The 22,913-nt window shown below is 34.1% G+C and overlaps 1 protein-coding gene across 6 annotated transcripts in view; it reads right to left on the bottom strand.

Moving 5' to 3' along the window:
* FAM184A (family with sequence similarity 184 member A) overlaps window positions 1-22,913 on the bottom strand; it is a 137,224-nt gene that overhangs the window by 7,780 nt on the left and 106,531 nt on the right. For 5 of the 6 annotated variants that reach the window (XR_011166223.1, XM_069076953.1, XM_069076954.1 and 2 more), the window contains 6 exons: window positions 18,688-18,900; window positions 15,051-15,204; window positions 12,522-12,649; window positions 10,130-10,314; window positions 9,535-9,681; window positions 1,133-1,250 (listed from right to left, as the gene is read on the bottom strand). Coding sequence is in view for 5 of the 6 variants with exons in the window: in XM_069076953.1 (XP_068933054.1) it covers window positions 1,133-1,250; window positions 9,535-9,681; window positions 10,130-10,314; window positions 12,522-12,649; window positions 15,051-15,204; window positions 18,688-18,900 (945 nt within the window). In the remaining variant the exon portion in view is untranslated. The remainder of the gene's footprint in view (window positions 1-1,132; window positions 1,251-9,534; window positions 9,682-10,129; window positions 10,315-12,521; window positions 12,650-15,050; window positions 15,205-18,687; window positions 18,901-22,913) is intronic. The other variant, XM_069076955.1, reaches the window with a different exon arrangement.

Here is a 22,913-nt window from a genome sequence, read left to right as displayed (position 1 = left end):
AAATCTATGATCCTATGATCTAATGAGGCAGTTGACTTCACTTTCTAACTGCCTGAATTGTTAGGAAGTGTTTTCTTATGTTATTGTTCAGTTGTTTCAGTCATAACCAACTCTTCATGACCCATTTGGAGTTTTCTTTGCAAAGATACTAGAGTGATTTGCCATTTCTTGCTCCAGCTCATTTTACAGATGAGGAAACTGAATCAAACAGAGTAAAATGGCTTGCCCAGGATCACACAGCTAGTAGGTGTCTGAGGTCAGATTCAAACTTAGGAAGATAAGTCTTCCTGGCTCCAGGTCTGGCACTCTATCCACTGTGCCACCTAGCTGCTCATATATGCTTCCTTATATCAAATTGAAATTAGCTTTCTTATATCTTTGATACATTCATTCCAGTCCTTTCCCCTGACAACTACACAAAATAAATTCACTTGTATAACTTTTTATCAGAGAGCTGACACTCTTCCTAAATCTTCCTCCACCAGACTATAAGCTCCATGAAAGGAGGCAATATGTCTAAACTTTGTCCCTATCTATTCTGTGGGTAGCACAGTATTCTGCATTTACTAGGTGTTTTATAAATGGTTTGAACTGAACATTTTGTTGATAAGGCAAAAGTACTCCATAAATCATTACTGGGTTCAGGGTCTTTGGAAAAGTATTCTCATATAGTGGTTAAATTCCCATATTCCTAGCAGAGAAGATCAATAAGAAAATTAGTGAATTAGCATTCAGTTTCTACTTCCATTGCAAAGGAAACTGTTAGCTTAAAAAATAATATCTGATTTACAAATGTCAATATACAAATTTTTTTTTCTGATTCCCTGTGTGAATCTCAAACATTATGAAATTCATTTACCCTTAGGAATTAATGCCTGCTGAATGAAAGCAAACCTTATAATTTAGAACTAACAATTGGTTAGCCTTAGCAATTGAAATATAGACAAGATGCTAATTCAAATCTATGCTATTTGTTATAAGTTGTAATGTTTTTTTTTTTTTAGCAACATTGTATGTTATAAGCACTCACTTTCAACAGTAGAATAAAACTAGTAAGGGCATTTTATTAGAAACTCTGAATAAAGGTTCATTTATATCACATTTCTACTAAAAAGAACACAGGATATCTTACAATTAGTTTCTTTATGACTTGGTCTCTCTCTGCAAGCAAGGTTTTCAAGTCTGCAATCATCTGTAAATCTTCGGTTCGTGACTCTCTCTTTATATATTTTTCTTCCATGTCTTCTAGTCTTTTTATGAAAACAGTAATATCTTTAGTTTACTGCTGACACAAGTGAGTTCCCTTGCAATACCAACAATTTCAAAAGAGTCTAATTGGATAATAATAGAAAACATTTTCCTCAAAAACTTAGCTTAATATTTTTTTTATTCAGGTATAAAATGGTCTGAGTTAAAAGTAGCAACATCAATTTCATTAAAATATTAGCTTAAAATATTTTCTAGTGAAATGAGCACTGTTAACACAATTATTTTAAGTAACTCAAAAGCATCTGGGTAGAGAGTGTGTGACTAGCTTAAGAAATATGGGTTTGATATTTAAAAGATGAGAATGCTTTTAGAGATAACTGTAAAAAGATTACCCTTATACAAGATTTGGTGAGAGGCAGCATGGCATGATGGATACAAAGCTGGCTTCTGGAGCCAGGAATTTCAATTCCTGCTTCCCAAAAGGTATTAGCTATGTGACTCTGAGGGAATCAACATCTTAGGCCCCCAACCAACTTTCTAAGACTATATACGCTGCATTATAGATGCAGACATAGAAAGCAAACATTGGTGGGCAGAGTTTCCTCACTGGGAGCTCCTGATACAACTGATTCTATCCCAACCCCTCCTCTGAAAAAAGACTTGATACAGCATGTATTGAGAAAAGTGAACAAAGACACACAAAAACGACAATATAATTTCTCAAATTGTATGAGTCAATAGTATATTGCTAATAGAATATTAAAGATTATGTGTTAAACATGCTATGTGAAACATAATATAGTTTTTTCAGGGATCAGGCAGAATAAAATTCATCCCAATTCTGACAAGGATAGCATTAGCAATAATAAAAAGAAATCATAGGAGACATTGAAGAAGTTATTTTATGAGCAGAGGCAATGCAGAAGTGCTAACAGATCCAAGGAGAAGATGGAAGAAAGGTGAGGAAAGCACGTGCACTAGTGCACTCGAGCGCATGCACTGTACACAGACTGACAAATCCCGAGTATGTTGACTACAGAACTTATAGGTTATTCTAGAAGGGAAGCTTAGAAATAACACTTCTTGTTTTAACATTAAGTTTGCATTTAGTACTACAAAGTTCAAAAGTTCTTTGGAGATGGGGAAAAAAATTTCCAAATGTATATATTTAATCGTTAATAAAGGAAAATTCAAGTTACAACTAACTACCTTGGATTGGAAAAAAATATAATGTTCATTCTGGATGTTCCCCTAATTTTGGTTCTGTTTTTAACTGGAAGTTACCTTATAAATATTGACTTGATAGAGACAATTATAAAGTCACTGAAATCTATGAAATTATAACTTAACCAGAATGTCACTATAGGCATTCCTTTTTTTTTTTTTTTGGAGGGGGGAAGGCAAGGTAATTGGGGTTAAGTAACTTGCCCAAGGTCACACAGCTAGTAAGTGTGTCAAGTTCTTAGGCTAGATTTGAACTCAAGTCCTCCTGACTTTAGAGCCACTGCTCTTTTCACTGCACCACCTAGCTCCCCCAAATTATAGGCATTCTTAAAAGAGTTTAGAGAAGGTTGCTAGCTTATTCCTAGCCAGAGTTACCAGTCTGGTAGGGCAGATCTGGACCACTAATCACATGGAGACTGTCTTCCCTTTTTTCTGAGTTAAGGACAAGCCTATTTTGGTGCTACCTAGATTAGATGTAGGGAGGTCTTCTTAACATCTGAATAGGGCAGGAATAGCAAAAGCACTCTCATCCTACTCAGCTGCCCAGACAAGGTCCACATGTAAGACTTAGCATTTTTTACACAGATTCTTTCTAGACAAGATTCAAGTGATTATCTGTAGTATATTCTTCTTGGAGCCAGAAGATGTCACTGTAACATTCACAAGAGCAAAACACATGACTGGGTTTCATGAAGCATGACTAGAATATTTAGGAGGCAGTGGTAAAATAGATATTAATTTTGAGTATTATTTATATCCAGGGATAGTGAAAAAATCATTACAATCGGCTCACTCCATTATACAAAATCAACTTAACAACATCATTAATAAGTTTATTAGCAATAAGATAGCTGAATTATTAAAGGAAAATGAGTTGGTTAAATTGAGGAACATATAATAAAGTTTAAACATAAATGTGAAAACATTAAAGAAGCTAACACAGATATAATGCTATAGACTTCCAAACATTTTTCTAGCATTATTAGGCCTTCAAAATTCTATCAGCAAAATAGACATTTTAGCCCTACTATATTTAACCAATGCCTCTTGAATTATTGTGAACTGATTTTATAGCTTTAATTGTAAATACATTAAGATAACAAAGCATTTCTTATAGGAAGTACATGCAGATATGCTCCTGAAACAAAGATCTTTATGAAAATTAAACATAAAAATAATTTTAAAGGGGAGGCTATTTCTGATCCTTCTCACTAGTTCCACTGATGGAATCTTATTAAGCAAACATGAGTCTTTTTTCAAACCTAGGCAGACTCTCTAAAAATTAAATGCTGGTGGATAACTTTTTAAGAAGAATAATACAAATATTTGTACAAATAGAAATAACCTGGAAAATCCTATCAAAAAGTTTCTGAACCGACAAACTAAACATATTATCTTTTTTAAAAACCATACAACTAATAGCAAATTTTTAAGCATACTGTATTTTTGATCCACATTGACAAAAATTTGGAACAGAATGCGGCCAAGAATAAAGCACAGCAAACATCTACTGGTTGCTATTATCCCATGAATCAATATCCTTTGCATATATTATTTCACCCAGTTACAATTTCAACTTTATGAATGAAAACTTTTCTTCATACATTGTCCTCAGGAAGTAGAATTTTATATTCCGGACTGAAGTAATAGATCTAATACAGTGTGTTCTTACAGTTACAGGAGTAGGATTAATACTTGTCTCCCTCATGGGGTTACTACAACTACCTAAACAGTAATTTTAACATTATTGGGACCGACTTATCTGAAATAACATTGGTATTCCCTTTACTGAAGTAGATCAGAACTGTGCTATGCCTTCTTTTCCTATGTAATCCTCATCTATATGCTTCCATAAGTTCTCAATAAAGGAACCATATTGGAAGCCTTTTAAAAAAATATCTAATGCTGTCAATGTACTTGGCACTGCCTCTCATTCTTGTTATGTGACCTACTTATCTCATGCCATTGATTCACACTACTTACACTACACATACACTAATGTATACGTCATCATTAGTTATATTATGCTACCACCTGTTGATTATCTTTTGTCCTTTAAAAAAAGGTATTTTAATGATATTTTTAACACTGATGTAATTTTCCTCAAAGAACCCTACCAGAACAAAGAAGCAAAAAGATAAGTTGCAGCACACTGGAGAAACTGCATAGGACTTTCCATGATTCTAAGTGGTTCACTGCTACAGAGGCCCATCTCCTTAATATTAGAATACTCCTCACGATGCAATATAATTGTAAACTATGGAATGTCATAGTTTCAGAAGACGGAGAAATTTGTTACCCTAAAAGTCAACAGGAATACAAATGATTCTGTTTGGCAGAAATTAGGCTTAGACCAGAATCCTATTCCATATGTCAAAATTAAATAAATAGAATTATAATTATATAGAATATCAAGTATTTAATATGACTGATAATGATAGGAAATGTTAAGACTTTACCATCATTTTTTAGGCAAGGCAATTAGGGTTAAGTGACTTACCCAAGGTCACACAGCTAGTGTGTCAAGTGTCTGAGGCTGGATTTGAACTCAAGTCCTCCTGACTCCAGGACCAGTTCTCTTTTCACTGTGCCACCTAGCTGCCCCTTATCTTATATATATATTTTTTTACCCTGCTTTGGGCAGTTTGGCTATCCTTGAGGTTTACTATCAACATAAACTCTAACTATAAATAGAAACATTGATGTATATAAAATAGATGTATAATATACACACACCAACTCAATGGGCTAAACGTATGAGCTATATGTTATCATCTGGGAAATATGTTTTTACCAACTTTTTCCTCATTGCAGAAGATTAACACATCTTTTTGGGGAGGAGGAGGGAGTCTAGGCCTGTAATTTTACTAGAGTAAGGCCCTCCAGGTCAGGAAACTTCCTCTAACAATGTAGATGGTAACGTGAGTATTTATTGAGAACACTGAGAGATTAAGTGACTTGCCAATATGCCACAGAACAAATATGTGTTAGAAGTGGGACTTGACCACACGTATTTCTCTATTTATTACAGTGCATTGTCCCTCCAAAACTGATCTACCTAAGGAATAATTTATACATTTCACCAAAGAGGCTTTATAGTGTTCCTAGGTTTGACACAATTAGTATAATAACATCTATGAGTAGAACCGAAGAATCTTGCAGTTAACAAGGAATCTTGTTTTCATGCAGGACTTTTTCTATAATACTTTAGATTGGTTGATACCTTTATTAGTTGTTGCTATTCAGTGGGTCTCTGAATAAAGACATACATACCTATAGTTGTACCTATTATAAAATCATCTAATAATTTAACAGGCATGGGAAACACATTATTTGAGAGTCACATGTAAGCTGAATTTTGTTCTACTAAAAAAAATCCTAAAAAAAAAATCTGAAGTAACAGATACACCTAGACATTCTGTATACTTCCTCAGTTAACTGTGTGACAATAAAGATGTGGTGTATTGTAGAGAACCATCTTGCAAAAGTATACCTATTCCCTTCCCATATTTTTAGACATCATATTGTGTTCTAACTAGCAAATACTTAAAAAATAAACAAATAATAAATACATCCAGATAATCTCTATACTTTTCTACTTCTTCATTCTCTGAAATTAGATGCTGGTACAATAGCTGGAATCATTTTTATGGTAGCTTGTTTGCTTAGACTTGTGAGCACTCTACAGCAAGATTATCAAGTGTCCTAAGAAATCATACTTCTTTGTTGGCTTTGGGTGCATGATGAAATCAACTTTTTTATTTGCCATTCAAAGAACATCATGAGCTATCCTTTTATTCTTTATGTCTTCTTGCACACATTTTTAATGTATGTAATCTAGTTCCTTCCCTATTGTCAACTTAGTGGTCACCAAAGATGGAACATTAAGAGTAACAGCATAACAGTTAAGCTGTTTGTAGACTATCTAAAACTATGCGTTCCTTAGCATCCTATGCTTCTTTCCTGCCCCTTGATTTCTATCACTGTAGAAATACATGTTTGAGGGCCTTTCCTTTATATTTGTGTCCATTTTTTGTGGTTTGTATGGCTAAATTTATTCTCTAGTGGTCAGTCTCCTGGAAACTTCTGGAATGAGTCTTTTTTTTTTCCTTTTGGAGGGCAATTGGGGTTAAGTAACTTGCCCAAGTTTACACAGCTAGTATTTTTGTGTGGGTGTTAAGTGTCTCAGGCTGGAACCGAACTCAGGTCCTCCCGACTCCAGGGCCGGCGCTTTACTCACTGAGCTACCTAGCCGCCCCTGGATTGAGTCTTGATAAAAAATTTAACCAGTAAATATAAAAGGTACAGTGTGGCATATTACTATATGATACCTAGTTTAGCAGTGAGGAGAATTGTCATCTAGTTAGGGATCAGCTGTATCTATCAAGTCAGAGTAAGTTTATTCCAAAGTTCTGAAGATGAATTTTTTTTTTCAGGCATTTTTCCTTTCTCTTTGTTCTTGTTTGAGGAAAGGGATTATAGTTTTTGTTCTGTTCTGGGCCCAGAGAGGTCAGCCTAATACAATAGGTAATGAATATGTATAAGCGATATTCCTTAACACTAACATATTTTTCACCCCTACCCCCCCCAGGTTATATCCTTCTTCATTTAGTTAAGACTTTTTATATAGGAATTCTTTTTCCTAGTCATTTAAATATATTCAGCTAATTCATTAAAAAAATTTCTTTCTCAAAGATCTATGAACTTAAGCAATAAGGAGCAGAACCTCATCTAATGTTATTAAAGGGAATTAAATTCCCACAGACCTGAACAACTATTCTGAATATTTGGGGAAAGGCTTAAAACATTGGAATGATGAATGTCTATTAATTAGTTTCAGGTTGTGATTTTATTGGTATAGAAAACTTTTGGTAAGGAAACTCTTGTACTCCTGCAGCTCCACAACTGTTCTGCTCTGCAATGTAGAGAATTACAGTTTCCTGGGAAGAGGGACAGAACTGGGCGTCTAGTATAGCTAATAATCACTCTACAAGAAGTGGAAAATTGCTATCATTTTTTTAAACACTGCTTTGTAAGTGTTGGCTATCCTTGATGCTTACTTCCAGGCCAAACCTAACTAAGAAACCTCTGGGATTCACTAAAAGCCTGAACAAAAAGACTGAGGGAAGCTATTAGAAACTGTAAGCTGCTCTAGGGTCATCTCTGTGATGAATTAATCCTAGTGCTACTAAGGAGCATTCTAATTTTATGGGAGGTTCCTGGAAGTATGCTTTAGCTCTGCAATAGTTAGATGCATTAAGGTCATGAAACTTGATTCTAGAGGACCAATGATGAAGCATGCTAGCTATACCCACTTCTTAACAGACAGGTGATGGACTTCGGGTGCAGACAGAGACATATATGTTTTAGACATGGCCAATGCAGCAGTCTGTTTTGCTTGTTCATGCACATTTATTTTCTTTTTGGAGGGGGGAAAGTAGGGCATTTGGGGTCAAGTGACTTGCCCAAGGTCACACGGCTAGTTTTGTGTTACGTGTCTGAGAATGGATTTGAATTCAGGTCCCCCTGACTCCAGGGCCAGTGCTCTATTCACTGCACCACCTAGCTGCCCTGATCATGCATATTTATTACAAAGGTTTTGTTTTTGTTTTTTAATAGGGGCACGGGAAGGTAAGAAAGAGAGCTCTGTTACTTAAATTAAATTAAATTTTAAAAGCCTGTATAGCTGATTTATTCCCTCTAAAGTGCCATCACTAACGATAACTAGTAGGTTTCCTCTGTTAAGTGAAGTGAAAAAGATTCCCTTGGATCATCAATTTCAATCCAAGATAGTTTCAACACCAAATGTTTCAGAACATTGACCAGAAATATTCAACAGTTCAAAACAAGCTTCTAAGAAATAAACATAATGCTTCAGCTGTTTGAGTCAGTCTCTAGGCTAATAAGAGCAAAAATCCAACCCTCCCACACCCAATAACTGGTTAATAATGGACCAAGGTAGATATTAAAAAACTATTCAGTCAATCCAGGCAAGCAAATATTTAAAAAATACCTCATAGTTATTTGGTTTTATCTACCATCTAATTATTTGCACTTATTTTAAAATATTAACATAAAAGTTTGTGATTTCACCTATTATCTATCTAATACCCACAATACTAAAAAAAATAGTAAAACAACAAAAGGAATACCAAAGATAATCCTTACCCCTCTTAAATTTACAGTTTAATTAGAAAAGACATAGATTATTCTTGTGGTAAGTATAAGTTTAATTTTCTTTTTTTCTTTAGGTAGAGTGCTTTCTTGATTTCTTATTTTGTTCTGGGTAGGTCAAACTGACAAAATAATAAGGTACTCAAAGAAGACAGGAATTCTACTCATTAAATAGCACTGAGATGAATAATAGAGGTATGATCACTAAAGTCTACTTTTTCTCATAAGTATCCTTCCTGTTTCCATGACTGGGATTCTTTATGTTAATAATTCATGTCTATTTCCTGAATTATAGAATTAAGATTTCTTTCCCCTTTTTCTTTGAATTCATGACAAAGGTCATGTTGATTTAATTATTTTTCCCAACAGGCCATTACAGTCAAAGCACATTCTTATTCCTTATTTTCTACTGTATGGCCAGTCTTAGATGGTATTGATGGGTAGAACTTTATTGTCTATGGAAAGCAGCCCTGCTTGCCTAACCACTTAAGAGATCTGAAAAGTTGAGAACTTTTGAATTTTATCCAAAAATTGTTATTTGATTAAAAATATTTTTGTAGAGTTTAATAAAAATTAAAATAGGTACAATACTCTCCTTGGCATTTATTAGTTAATGATTTTGAGGTATATTCTTAAGGTAGCTATTGTCCTAACAGTAATCTAACAGCATAAAGCAGTTGAAATATTTTCTTAGTGCATGTGCAATCATAGTAAAGAAGGGTATAATAATTTAATTGGCTTACAAGTTCATCCTAATTAAGGAATCTATCATACTGAGATAGTTGTGCTACATGTAAGATATATTTTATAAGAACTCTTTATTATTGCTAAATTGTAGTAAAAATATTAGTAGCTAATCTGTCAAATACATATTTCCTTACTTAAACTTAACTGTATATGAATTTTGTTTAACATAATGAAACTTACGACATTTGTAAAGCTGAATTTATTTCCTTGAGTAGCTCGTTAGTCTTATTAAAATCTGCCCGCATGATATTTTTCTCTCTGAGGTGGTCTGCTGTCAAGACATCCAGCTGTTTTTCAAGTTTCTTGTTAAAATCTTGCTCATGCAACCTGTTTAATTTATTTTTTTGTTAAGAAAAAGTTATTTGTAAGTCAGTCTTTTATTTTACTGTATTCTGCCAGATTTGAAATGGTTATATACATGGAAAATTTAAAGAAATAACCTATGTTATGCTACTTACTTCTCTAATCTTCTAGCTTGTAAAAGTTGTGTCCTTTAATGCTTTTTAAAAAATATTTTTAAAAATATTTTAATCATATTAATTCTCCAAAATTTATGAAAATACACTATTTAAACTATAAGTATTTCATACACTGTATGCATCACCATTGTCAACAAATAATGAAAAAATAGACTTCCAACTCCTTGAGAAGATGACATCTTGGCATTTTAGGATGTTAAAACAGCCACACGACAGTTTTTCATACTAAACTGCATAAATATGTACACATTTTTTAATACATGAGAAAAATTTTATACTGTAGAAAAAAATAATACCTTATTTGCTGGTTTGATTCACTTCGTATTCTGAGAATTTCTTTTCCCTTAAACTCCAACTCTTTGGTTAAAGCATTGATACTATCATGAAGATGTTGTATCTCATTATCTAATTCAGATATATGGTGTTCTCTGTGCCTTAGTTCGTCTTGTAAATCTGATATGCGACACATATATTCCTCATCCTGTCAAAGAAAAAGAATTCTTAAATGTTTTAATACATTACCATTCTGTTTATATGTGAGGAGACAGATTCCAGTCACATGCAAAAATTTAGATATAGAGGTTCCAAAGCACAAATCAATCTTACTTACAGAACAAGGACCAAATTTCCTCCATTAGCATTTAAGATCTGTCATGATTTAGTCTAAACTTAACCCTTCCAGCCTTATCTTTCACTGCTACCCTTTACTTATCCTAGTTAAAATGGACTACTTACCACTCCATGGACACACCTATGAAAGTCTTGGTATGGAAGTTTTCTACTTCCATACCATCCCTCAAACATTTTTTTCTGTCCTTTCCTTATTGCTGTCAATCTAACTGCTATCAATTCCTCAAAATATGGCTCACAGAACATCTCTCCACCTATCAACTCTAATGGAATTAATCTCTCCCTTATTTTAATTTCCATAAATTTGTTAAGTATTTAATTTCACATTTTTCTCATGTTATATTTGTGTTCATGTAATTTCCGATAAGGCCTTAAAAGGGCAGAGACCCATATCTTACAGTTCTTTGTATCTTCTACAGTGTCTCATGTATAGTAGATACCCAATATATATTGATTGAATAAATAAATAATTGGATTGGCTCCTTTCTTAGTGCTTATAAATGTGATGAGGTTTTTCTATAGCTTAAAAAAAAATCTTTCTTTTGACCCATTCAGCCCCTCAATTGAATGTTTTATAGCTCTTCTCTTTTTCACTGCTAAACTCTTAAAAAAAAGTAGTTAACATCCCAGGAAAGACCCTAAAAAGAAGAGGATTTGTGGGAGGAAACAAACAAGGGTCACACAGGATCAGAAAGTTTGGCTGAGCTATGATCTCCACTGTTGGAAATCACGGATCCATAATGTAACCATTCCCAGCACTCAGTACAGTGCCTTGGATATAATAGGATTTAATAAAAAAAAAAAATTTGTTAAATTTTTAGCACTGGGTTGCTCTTTTGGACCTATTCTTCTATAGAGGAAGGGCCTTGGATGAAATAATGGTTTGTATGACGTATGACCTTTTAGCACTGGGGAACTATCCTTGTCCTTTGCCCTAAAAAGGCTATGTAGCTACAGAACAGTAGGAATGTGCCTCTTGTACACGTGAATTGCCTAGTCTGAAAAGACACACACATACACACACTCTCATATGTACATACACATACATATATGTGTATGTATAATTTGGGTGTAGAGAAAAGAAAACCTTGATGTTCTTCCAACAGTTCTTCCATCTGGTTCCACCAAATTATATGTACGTTATTTTGTCTAGTCATAGCCTCTCTTCTAAGAGGGGGCATATGCTGCATGCATATATTCTTTGGATATTTAATATCATATTCTTTAGTGCAGTGTAAGCCTAGTTGGAGAGAACATTCCTTCTACCAACTAATGGCAACTTAGAACTTAAGACCTGTCATGATTTTATTTATATTATTTGTTTTATTAATATTATTTATTTTACTAGAAGAGACTAGAGCTTATCTCTTTCTTTCATTTTTTTTTTTGGACTGGGGCAGGAAAGGCAAGTGGGGTTAAGTGACTTGCCCAAGGTCACACAGCTAGTTAAATGTCAAGGGTCTGAGGCTGAATTTGAACTCAGGTCCTCCTGATTTCAGGGCTGGTGCTCTATTCACTGCGCCACCTAGCTACCCCCTAGAACTGATCTCTTACAATCAAAGACTAAAGGATTATAGTTATAATATATTTACTATATAATTTAATAATGTTACTATAGCATACCTAAAAAACAAAAAATAATAATAGCGCAAGCCCCCAAATTCTTTAAAAGAAAAGAAAAATATAATAGGGTAAACAGAACAAAGTAGTGAAGCATTAAGAACATTTACTTCATTCATATAATTTTCAATTTGCGGAGGGCATGATTCTTTTATGATATTTTCCATTTTCCACTCAATTTTTAGCTTCATTTTCCAGCTAACAAGATGGCAAGTCTTATGTACTCACCAGTGCACAAATAAAAAATGTACAACATACAATTAAAAATACATAAAATAGGAATTCATGTGACAAAAGCATATATGTAAAAGTCAAATTTTTACTCTTTAAAACAAAACTTCAACATATAAAGATAATGACTACTAGGAATACTGGTTATTGTATTATGGTCTTTAAATATCATGAATGTTTGTCATATAGCAGAATATTCTTATCTACCTGTCTTCTGCTGACTTCTCTGCTTCTCTCCAGTTCCATTTTAGCAGTTATCAATTCTTGCTGATGATTATGTTTTAGCAAATCCACTGCTGCTGCATGTTGATGATTTAGTTCTGAGCGTAAGGAAGCTGGTTTCCATGGGGAAAAAAAAAGAGATTTCAAAAGTTATTTCAAAAAAGCATTGATATTTTAGTAAAAGAAAATAATGAGAGTATTGCTTCAATTGAAACTGTTACAAATTATATACACCATGGGGCACATTTAAGTAAATTATTCTATCTTCAATAAAAATGATAGTTCAAAATCTAAGAAATGTTAAGTCTATCTGGATGGAAAACTTCCTACAACTATTTTAACTTTTCTATTAAAGTAGCATGATTGAGTAAAATGTAATTATTATCTTTTATTATTATTAGATTAATAGTATATTAAGAGATAAAGATCAATTTCCCACTCAATCTAAAAACCTTGCCCAACTAAGATCCAAGGAGACAAAACTCAATATGAAACAATTTTCATTCACAAGGTGCTCCATTCTAAGTTCCTCTATTCCTGATACATGTTCAAGTTTCTGCTTGCACCCACACAATGTTCAAGCAGAAAGCTTGCTTGTTACTTCATATGGCAGCCCATTCCAATTTTAGAAAGCTTGTATCTCATTGCAGTGGCTTTCAAAGTTGCTATACTTTGAAAAATGACAAAACAAAGAACTTGATAATTTCTTTTAATTAAAGATCACAAAGTATATCCTATTAAAAACAGTTCCTGTTTTAATTTGGTTGTCACATAAGTTAAATAAAATCTGTGTTTCCATTCTACTAGTGCTCCCTTCTACATATGGCCTTAGTTTTGACTTGTAGTGACTTTTAAAGGGAAAAGGGAAAGTGAAACTGTCCATTATCTCTTAATCATCAAAAAGACTAGAAACTGCCGGTTGGCTTTCCTTTTGTGTTCCACAATACTCAAAACACTTCTGGTCTTATCTTTTCCTGTACAGAAACAGCATGTATCTAGTGTTAACAGTATATAAATAAAAAAAAATAACGTGGGAAGTTTGGGCATGAAGCAAGGACAGAAAGCTTTGAACAGAAGAGAGAATGGGAGAAAGAATCATCACAATATTCTAGAAAACCTTTAAGTAACTAGTAATTATCTAGTTCCTTAAAAAGCTCAAAATAACTTCTCTCCTTTTCAGTTGGTAGTGATTTTTAAATCTCATGGTTAAAATTCTCTAGGAACATTTTAAGTCACAGTGGAATGTCAAAACTAACCATCATCCACCACCTCATTAATAAATGCTGAAAATTGTAAAGGTGACTAGTGAGCAAGTGAGGAAGAAACAAGTTTTTTCCTCATGCGGACCTGTGATTTCAATAGAAGAGGGATTTTCTTGGTAAGGAAATTCCCTCTAACAATTCAGAAGGCAACTTGTAGTCTTAATAGAGTTGCCTCGGGGAACAACTAACTTGCACAGGACTCCTTGAATCTAGGTCAGGTCATCCTGATTCCAAGGTCTGCTCTCTTTCCTCCCGGCACCCCCAACCCCTTTTTGGCCTAGACTTGTGATTTCATTGCTATAGTGAGGGACTTTCCTCTACTAATGAAGATTATAAACTGCTCATTAGCTTATCACTTCATAGAGTTATCTGAAGAGATTTATCAAGCAGTTCTACCTGATAGCTCATACCTGTGAAACACTTTTTTTTTTGTTCCACAGCAGTACTGGAAAGCTTTCAGTTTCATCTGGGTTTGAGGTGAGAAGGGTCCCTTAACTTCCAGTCTCTACCTCAATTTGCTGTCCAGGTACAAAGACAAATTGGTAAAGCATCATGGGATAGTGCTGCAAGTAGCATGAACCTCTCTACTATCCTTTTAATGCTCATCTGGTAATGGATGTGTGTGAGTGTGTGTATTTAAGTGAAATAAACCTTATGCATATATAACCTATTCTGATAAAATTTCTTAAAACTAAAGTAATTTTAACTGCTAGTATATATAAATCTTTTAAAATGGAGGAGTATAGTATACAAGTACATGCAGGATTACTATTATTTTTTTTTTTTTGCTTTTTAGAGTGGGGAAGGTAGGGCAATTGGGGTTAAGTGACTTGCCCAAAGTCACATGGCTAGCCTTTTTGTGTTAAGTGTCTGAGGTCACATTTGAACTCAGGTCCTCCTGACTCCAGGGCTGGTGCTCTATTCACTGTGCACCCAGCTGCCCTGTGCAGGATTATTTTTGTCGCTATTGTTCAGTAGTTTCAGTTGTGTCTGACTCTCCATGACTCCATTTAGGTTTTTTTTTGGCAAAGACACTGGAATAGTTTACCATTTCCTTCTCCAGCTCATTTTACAGATGAGGAAACTGAGGCGAACAGGGTTAAGTGACTTGCCCAAGACCACATAGCTATTAAATCCCTGAGGCCAGATTTGAATTCTGGTCTTTCTGACTTCAGACCTGGCACCAGACCTGGCACTTTATCTACTGTACCACCCAGCTGCCCCAAGAATTATAATCTAGATCAAAAAGTACCTAACATGGCCTTCCCTTCATCTTCCAATTCAAATCGAAGTGTCTGAAGTTCCTGTTCCATTTCTATCCTGAAACCCTCCATGGACATTCTATGTGCATCTTTTAATGACTGAAGCTCAGCTGAATGTTTCTGTTGTAACTGGTTTTCAAGTGCCTAGAATACCAAGAACAAGAAGAAGTAATCAACTTTTATGTTTAAATGAAACAAATAAGTAATGAGAGGAAAAAACTCCCAAATAAATGAAAAATGCATCACCAGAAATAACTTCATATTATCTAAGTACTTTTTTTTGGTAGGTCTAGACTTTGGTTTCATTGGTGTAGAGAGCTCAGAGGAAAGAAACTCTTTGTATATGCAGATCCTACAACCATTCTATAGCACACAGCATTAGACAGTTGCCTAGAGAAAATGGCTGGTTAAGTGTTTGGCCCCAGGTCACAAAGCTAGGAAGTGTCAGAGGCAGAACTTGAATTTAGGTGTTCTTGTCTTCTGATTCTCTCCTCTATGCCACTGTAGTGGTCTCTTCAATCTATGAATTATAGTAGTCTCTTCTATCTATGAATTATAGCAAATGCCAAACTTCTTTAGTATTCCAGTGAACAAAACAATATTCTCTAGGTCAAAAACTTTCTTCAAAGGAGAGATTATTAAAGAACAAAGTCTTATAATTTTCACCAAAGTAATTTCCTTTTTTTCTTTTCTTTTTTTGGAATAAATTTATTTTTTTTTTTGGAAGGGGGAAAGGCAGGGAAATTGGGGTTAAATTACTTGCCGAAGGTCACACAGCTAGTTAGTTGTTAAGTGTCTGAGGGTGAATTTGAACTCAGGTCCTTCTGACTCCAGGGCCACTGCTCTATTCACTGAACCACCTAGCTGACCTTTCCTTTGTTTTCTGTGTATTCTTTTGTCAAAGTCATAAATAGGCTCCTTATCACCAAATCCAATGGCCTCTTCTTCCTTAACTCTTCTTCAGTATATAATAGGTGATCACTGGCTTCTTAATATCCCTTTTCCCTTAGTATCCACTATACTCATAATTCTCCTCCTACCTTTCTGAGAGTGACTTTTCTATCTCCTTTCCTGGTCTCCTTATTCATTTACTTATTGAATGTGTGTAGTCTCAAGGTTTCATATTCAGACCTGTTTCCTTCTCTTTATTTATTCTCTTCCTTAGTGATTCTATTCACTCCCAATAATTTCCCCATGAAGATGATTTCCCAAAACTGTATTTTCACTACCAGTCTGCTGCTAGAGGCTTCAGCTTTGGGCGACTCTTTCCCTTTTGCAGTAACAAGTGGGCTAGCAGTTAAAAGGAAGTCAGAGTACTAAGAATCACAGAGTTTTCAGGTCTTACTATGAGAGCTTCACTACCTTACATGAAAATTCCTTAAACATGAGATATGTTTGCAAACCAATAAAATGACATACTACTAGACAAAATGAATTATATTAAATTGATATTACAGACAAACAGCCAGAAGACAAAAGGGAAGATTTAAAGGGTCCTTCCCCCTTTGGCCCAACCCTTTAAGTTTTTTATTATTCACTTCCTATAGAGAACATTCCCTATCCCTTCAGTCACTATCATTCCCCAGTCTCAAGACTGTACTTCAATTGCTCATATCTTTTGCATTTGTCACATTTTGTTTTACTGTTCTCCTAGTTCTCTGCTGGGCCCCCTGAGGGGACAGTGCTCCATTTACACTTTCTAGCTTCTTAAGCATCTCTTGTTCTATTCTGGACTCAGTCAGGGCAAATTAATTTTAATCAAATTGAGAGGACTGGAAGAAAAGCAGAATGTCATGTTAAAGATACATGGAATAAACAAGTTGAAAGCTATATAAACACATGCTATCAGCTGGACCACATTAAGTGGCTTAGGCAGCTGGTTTCTTGATAGAGCTAGGTTCATCTGTCAATATATTTCATTGGGTGGCTTTTCTTGTTGGCCCTTCCCTTTGCCTTGTACTTTTCAAATTCTAGTTTGTAGCAAGGCCTTGTGAATATATACCTTATCTCCCTTTTAGATTGTCAACATTCTGAAGCAGATAACATCTCACTTTTGTATTTTGAGAATTCAACTCATGCCTTGCAGAGGTTAATGAATGCTTGTTCAATAGAACTGAACTGAATACAGTTTACAAATCAGTAACAAACATCCTGTTATGATGATGTAAGGTTTCTGGATTAAATGCTTTTCTGAAGTTTGAATTTTCATTCTCACTAAATAAGACCTATTCAGGCAACACAAACATACCTTCCTTAACTTTTATCAACCCTGGAATTCAAGAACTTGCACTCCCCTAAGAGTTGGCTGCCTATAGTATCTCTATTTGTAATTTTTAGTTGTTTCATGTCTGATTCTTCATGATCCCTTTTAGGTGTTCTTGGCAAAGATACTGGAGTGGTTTGCCATTTACTTTTCCATCTCATTTTACAGATGAGGGTTAAGTGATTTGCCTAGGGTCACACAGCTAGAGGCTGTGTCTGAGGCTAGATGTAAACTCAGGTCTTCTAGACTCCCAGGCCCAGCACTCTATCCATAGAGCCACTTACCGTGTTTCCCCGATAATAAGACACTGTCTTATTAAATTTTTTGGACAGAAAAACACCAGAGGGCTTATTTTAATGAACATTGACAGCAATTTTAATAAACAGGTAAATGTGAACAAAAAAATGTACCTTTATTCAATAATGAATTCAATAAAGAACAGGATGAAGCGCTCACTGCTGCAGCTCTGATGGGATGCAGCTCGGAGCGCGGCATGCGTTTCGGGGGGGGGACGGTGCATACAGAGGGTACCGTAATGTAGCGTGTAGCGCAGGGGATCACCTTCACTACAGTAGCAATCTCAATAGGGCTTATTTTCGGGGGAGGGCTTATTTTAGAGGAATCTTACACAGTAAGGGGAGGGCTTATTTTCGGGATAGGTCTTATTATCGGGGAAACACGGTAGATGCCCCAGCATGATACTAGGACACCTTAAAGAATGCTTTGCAGATTAGAGGAAACATATAATGTTAAAGTATTTTTGCCTTCCAGGTTTCTCTCATTTCCATTTCACTGCAAGTTGCAGAGGTAAGGAAAAAAGAGGGAAAAAAATGTTAGTCTGGTCAAGCACATTTTGCTTGTATATACTCTGCTTTATGAGAGAACATAGATGATAAAAGATTATCAGTAGATGATAATATTAAAGGCCTATGGCTATGTTTCTATAATTATGGATAAGATGGACTGAATGGAACATTCATTTCAGTTGGACTTATTCACTATCACTATGGGAAAAGTCACATAATGTAATCTAGAACTAATCATTCCTAATGCTATCATAGAATTAAACTAGGGAGCCGGAACACATTTTTTCTTTTCTAGTTTAATTTAGTACAATTGTATCCACCAGACACCATGTCAATAAACAAGAAGTCTCCTGTTAAGGAACTCACAACCTAAAAAGACAGGAGCATTGTAAATATATGAATAAAGTAAAATGGGGTTAGGGTTGGCTTTTTTCTGGGGGAGGGTCTCTGTAAAATAAGTTCTGAAAAACTGAAAGGCTAATTATCACTAGATCAGACTGACTTTCAAAATATGCCATTTTTGTCATATTTAATATCATTAAAAGATGCTAAATATACCTTTTGCTCCTGTTCTTTTGTTTCTTCCATATTTTGAAATGCAAGGACATGTGCTTCTTTTAAGGATTTGTGTCTTTGTTGGTGTTGTTCTTCTAATTCTTCAAGCTCTTGTGTAAGCCGTTGTCGCTCCTGTGTAAACTGGGCTTGTAGCTGCTGCAAAGAAGTCTGAGACTGGGAAAGCTGCATTTCCAAATTCTGTTTCAGCAAGGAAATCTATGCCACAGAAGGGTAGACAATTAAATATAAATACAAGGCAAATTTTATGAACTGTCACTCTAAGGGAAAAAGTCTTTCAATGATAATTGATTATAATTAAAACTTTCTTAGGAAATTTTCACTTGTAAAATTTTTACCACATGATGACACTGTAATATTTGTGTTTAATAATTCTTCACTTCATTTTCACAAGCTGTCCTTGAAACTGTAAAAAGTTCTTAGATTTACTGTATATAAAGTTCCTAGAATTTCTTGGGAATAATGTAACCCATATACAGAAATACAATCATATATTCTGAATGGAAATAAAAAGTCAAATTTGTTATATGAAATAAGGTTGTATTATAATTATACTCACATATATTGTATTTATAAAATACATTGTAAATTTATTTAAATTAGTTGCATCTATCTCAAGAGGACAATATCAAAAGGTCAATTTGCTTTTGCAAGCTTTCTTTTAAATCTAGATTATAAAATCTTCCTCTAACATTAGCTAAGACACTTGCTATTTCATTATCTAATTTCCTTATTTGATTTTTCTTTCTTAAAAGGGTTACTATAAAGGACCTTAATTTTTAAAAAAGTTGTACCTAGGCCATACAGCCATAAAATCTTCTTATTCTTTTTACTTTACCTCTGTGCCAGTATCAGGTGCTTTCCTTTCAACCTAAGAAAATAATTTACTAAATATTTTTGAAGATAGGTAACATCACTCAAATATAAATTTGTATTATACCTGTCAGTTTTAATATACACAAATCACATGATTTTTCTTTTGTTCTAAGTATGAAGAGTAAATGTCTGTGTGTTGTATGTATTCATAGACATACATGATGAAATCAGTTAATTTTATTTAATGTCTTATTTAATTCCTGTTATAACGGCTACTATCCCTTTAAACTTATATTAATCAAATTTCAAAAAAATCTGTTGCTAAGTATAGTGGAGGAATAGCAATTAGTAAGGGATTGTGAAATCAGCAACTAAAAATACTATATGCAAATCAAGTTAAATAGATTTTCCTGCCAATGAGAAAAAGGATTTTAGAGTGAATGGAAAATAAGTACAGGGTTTCACATTCCCCAGAAGCAAAATGAAGACTACTTTCACTATTCTCACAAGGAAAGATGAAACTTAGTAAGAGATGGGTTGAAGAATCACTTAAACAGTGGGTTAAGAAAGGAGAAAAAAGTATGGGTTGAAGACACAGTTCAGAAATAGATGTCTCTCTTTTAACCAGAAAGATATAATCAAAGAAAGCTATAATCAAAGATATAATCAGAGGAAGTAGTAAGCCCAGGAACTGGGGACAAACCACCTGGGTTGTATTTTTGCAGTCCAAGCTGAGCTTCAAGGGGAATTGTAAAGGTCAGTATATGCTGTTATGAAAGCCATTAAGAATTAATAAGCTATGAAATATATATTTATAAATTGACAATATAAATAAAAATCTTGGGAATGCTGTTTTAATAAATTGTTCTTCAGTAGTATCATTTTAAAATTATTTAAGGTATATAAGTACTAATTATTTAAAAATTGAATTTTTGTATAAAACTGAATTTTGTAAACTCAAAATTTTTACACCTAAAGGCAAAATGGGTCAAAGAAAAGAACCAGCCCCACATAGACTGTGTACAATTATGACTCTAATGGTGGCCTTAAGGGGCAGTTAAGTGGTAAGTCAACCTTTTAAATATTAACAAGTGCAAATCTAAGTTGTAGAGGCAACAACCAGTGCCATCTTTTGGGGGCACAGAACCTGAGGTCAATAACGCTTTGTGGCCATTACTCCCCACCCACAACACTTATACAGGTGAAATCAGGCTGAAACATACATTAAGGACAACTACAAGTGGAGGAAAAGAAGTCAGAGATGGACAACATGCAGCCTGCAGGGAGTGTGTATGTAAGGGCTGAGGGGTGTGTATGTATATGAGTCACCTCCTTTTCCCCAGCTGGCTGCCTTCATGAGTCAAATGCCCAGCCCACTGGTTCCTGAAGCAGGATAGGTCCCCGAAAAGCATGGGGCCCAGGCGCTCACCCTGATTCACTGTATCCTAGGGGTTGTTCTGGTGACAGCTTTGTCACAACATGTATGGAGGGTTCTGGGAAGAAGAGGAAATTGACATTTTCTAAATGAAAGACCTTATAAACCAATAATTTTATTTTTAAGCTTGTAAGACAGTATTAAATAGGAAAGAATACTTGATAGTGTCCTCTGAGTATGTACTTAGATTTGTAGCCACAGAAATTTAATAAATTAAAATGTAATGTGCCTGTGCTGTTGTACATTAAGTTAAAAGTTCACAGCACCAAAACCACCCCTCCCAAGTCAAACCAAATTTTTTTTTGTATTATAAAATTATTTATTATGACTGACGTTTTCAGTGTATAAAGAAAAAGGAAATTTCTGAGGAAATATTACATTTAGACTAATTACAAATGAAAAATCGTATTATTAAATCTTTTACATAAAAAATCTACGTGTTTTGTTAAACAAATTTTCCTGCAATGGGAATTTTGGAAATCCTTTTTCAAGACAGATAATATCAGTTCTCATATAAATCTGCATTCTAAATTTTCCCAGCATAAAAACAAGTCAATACATGTTTTATAACATAACTGTTCTTTAATTTTAAAAACATTCTAAAATAATACAATTTCACTTCAAATATTTCTCTGGATACCTGGATAAAGCTCTTGTCCCATTTTAAACACAACTCTATTCAAAGAATCTCTGTCATGCAATTTAGCATTCAAATTTATTGATTATTGCTCTTTCTACAAGGATGGCATAAAACTGTCAGGCCATATTTAGCATGAAAATTATACGATATTTAAAAAACAAAAGTGAGAAAAGCAATGCAAAATGAATTGGTATTTTTATAAAAACTGAATTTGGTATATGCTGTGGAAACATAATACAGTAAAACCTCATTAATTTGAAACACAAAGGACAACAAAAATGATTTTGAACTTAAGTTTAGATATAACCTTCTGTTACATATTAATATGGCATGTAGTAAATTGAAACTATTTTTAAAAAATTAAGCACTATTTTAAATGTGCTGACAGAAACAAAATGAGGTTATACAGTATATAAAGCTATAGTTTCGTCCACATTGATTACGATTCTCAAATACTCTGACAATTATTTCAAATATTTTTATTTCACTAATTCTTATTTCATTAGTCCTCAATGATCTCCAGTTAAGTTAATGTTATCATTATGTACCTGAGTCTCACTTTCCCCTAAGTTTTCATTTTAATTTCACTTATTTAAATTATGTGATACATGCTTAGATTAAATAGCATACTATTCTGTGCAGTTTTCTTAAAAATGTCCCATGTGCCAAACAGTATTAAAACAAATCACAAATTTCAGGTCTATGTCAAATGGAATGATATGGTCTGATCAACTTTCTTGTTTTATCTATTTATAAGATTGGTTTTTGGTAAAATTTTCATGTAGGAAAAGTTTTGAAATTGAAACTTGAAGTTAAATTATTTAAAGAAAATCTTTGCTTAATCACCAACAATGAATTTTCTGAAGGATTCTGTGATAGATGGGACCCCATCCAAAGGTTTCAAAGATCCAAGTTAGAAGTTGTTAATCTGAAGGATTTAAACATGATGGGACTTTAAAAGAAAACATATAACATCATGTAGAATACTTGAAACCTTAGCTTTTAGTGCTATCACCGTGTAATTCAGAATTTTCAAGATATTTTAAAATCTCTACAATTCAGAAAATGCCAGAATATTGATTTAGAGATGAAACACTTTAAGACTGTAAATCACTGGGCAATAAAATAATGTGTTTCTTAGCATTAGAATACTATTCAGATGAAAGCATCAATATTCCACAAACTCTAACTGCCTAAATTCATGACATTATGATACATTGTTGACAAGAAGTCACATAGGTTTGTAGAGCTATAACTGGAAGAAACCTCAAAGGCCTCTTAACCTATATCCATCACTTTAAAGATGAGGAAATTGAGGTG

Source organism: Petaurus breviceps, unplaced genomic scaffold (assembly GCF_028583685.1).
Source record: "Petaurus breviceps papuanus isolate PSGF00001 unplaced genomic scaffold, PetGlider_PUasm1.0 90977, whole genome shotgun sequence".
NCBI lineage: Eukaryota > Metazoa > Chordata > Mammalia > Diprotodontia > Petauridae > Petaurus > Petaurus breviceps.
This window is presented reverse-complemented; position numbering and strand designations above follow the sequence as displayed.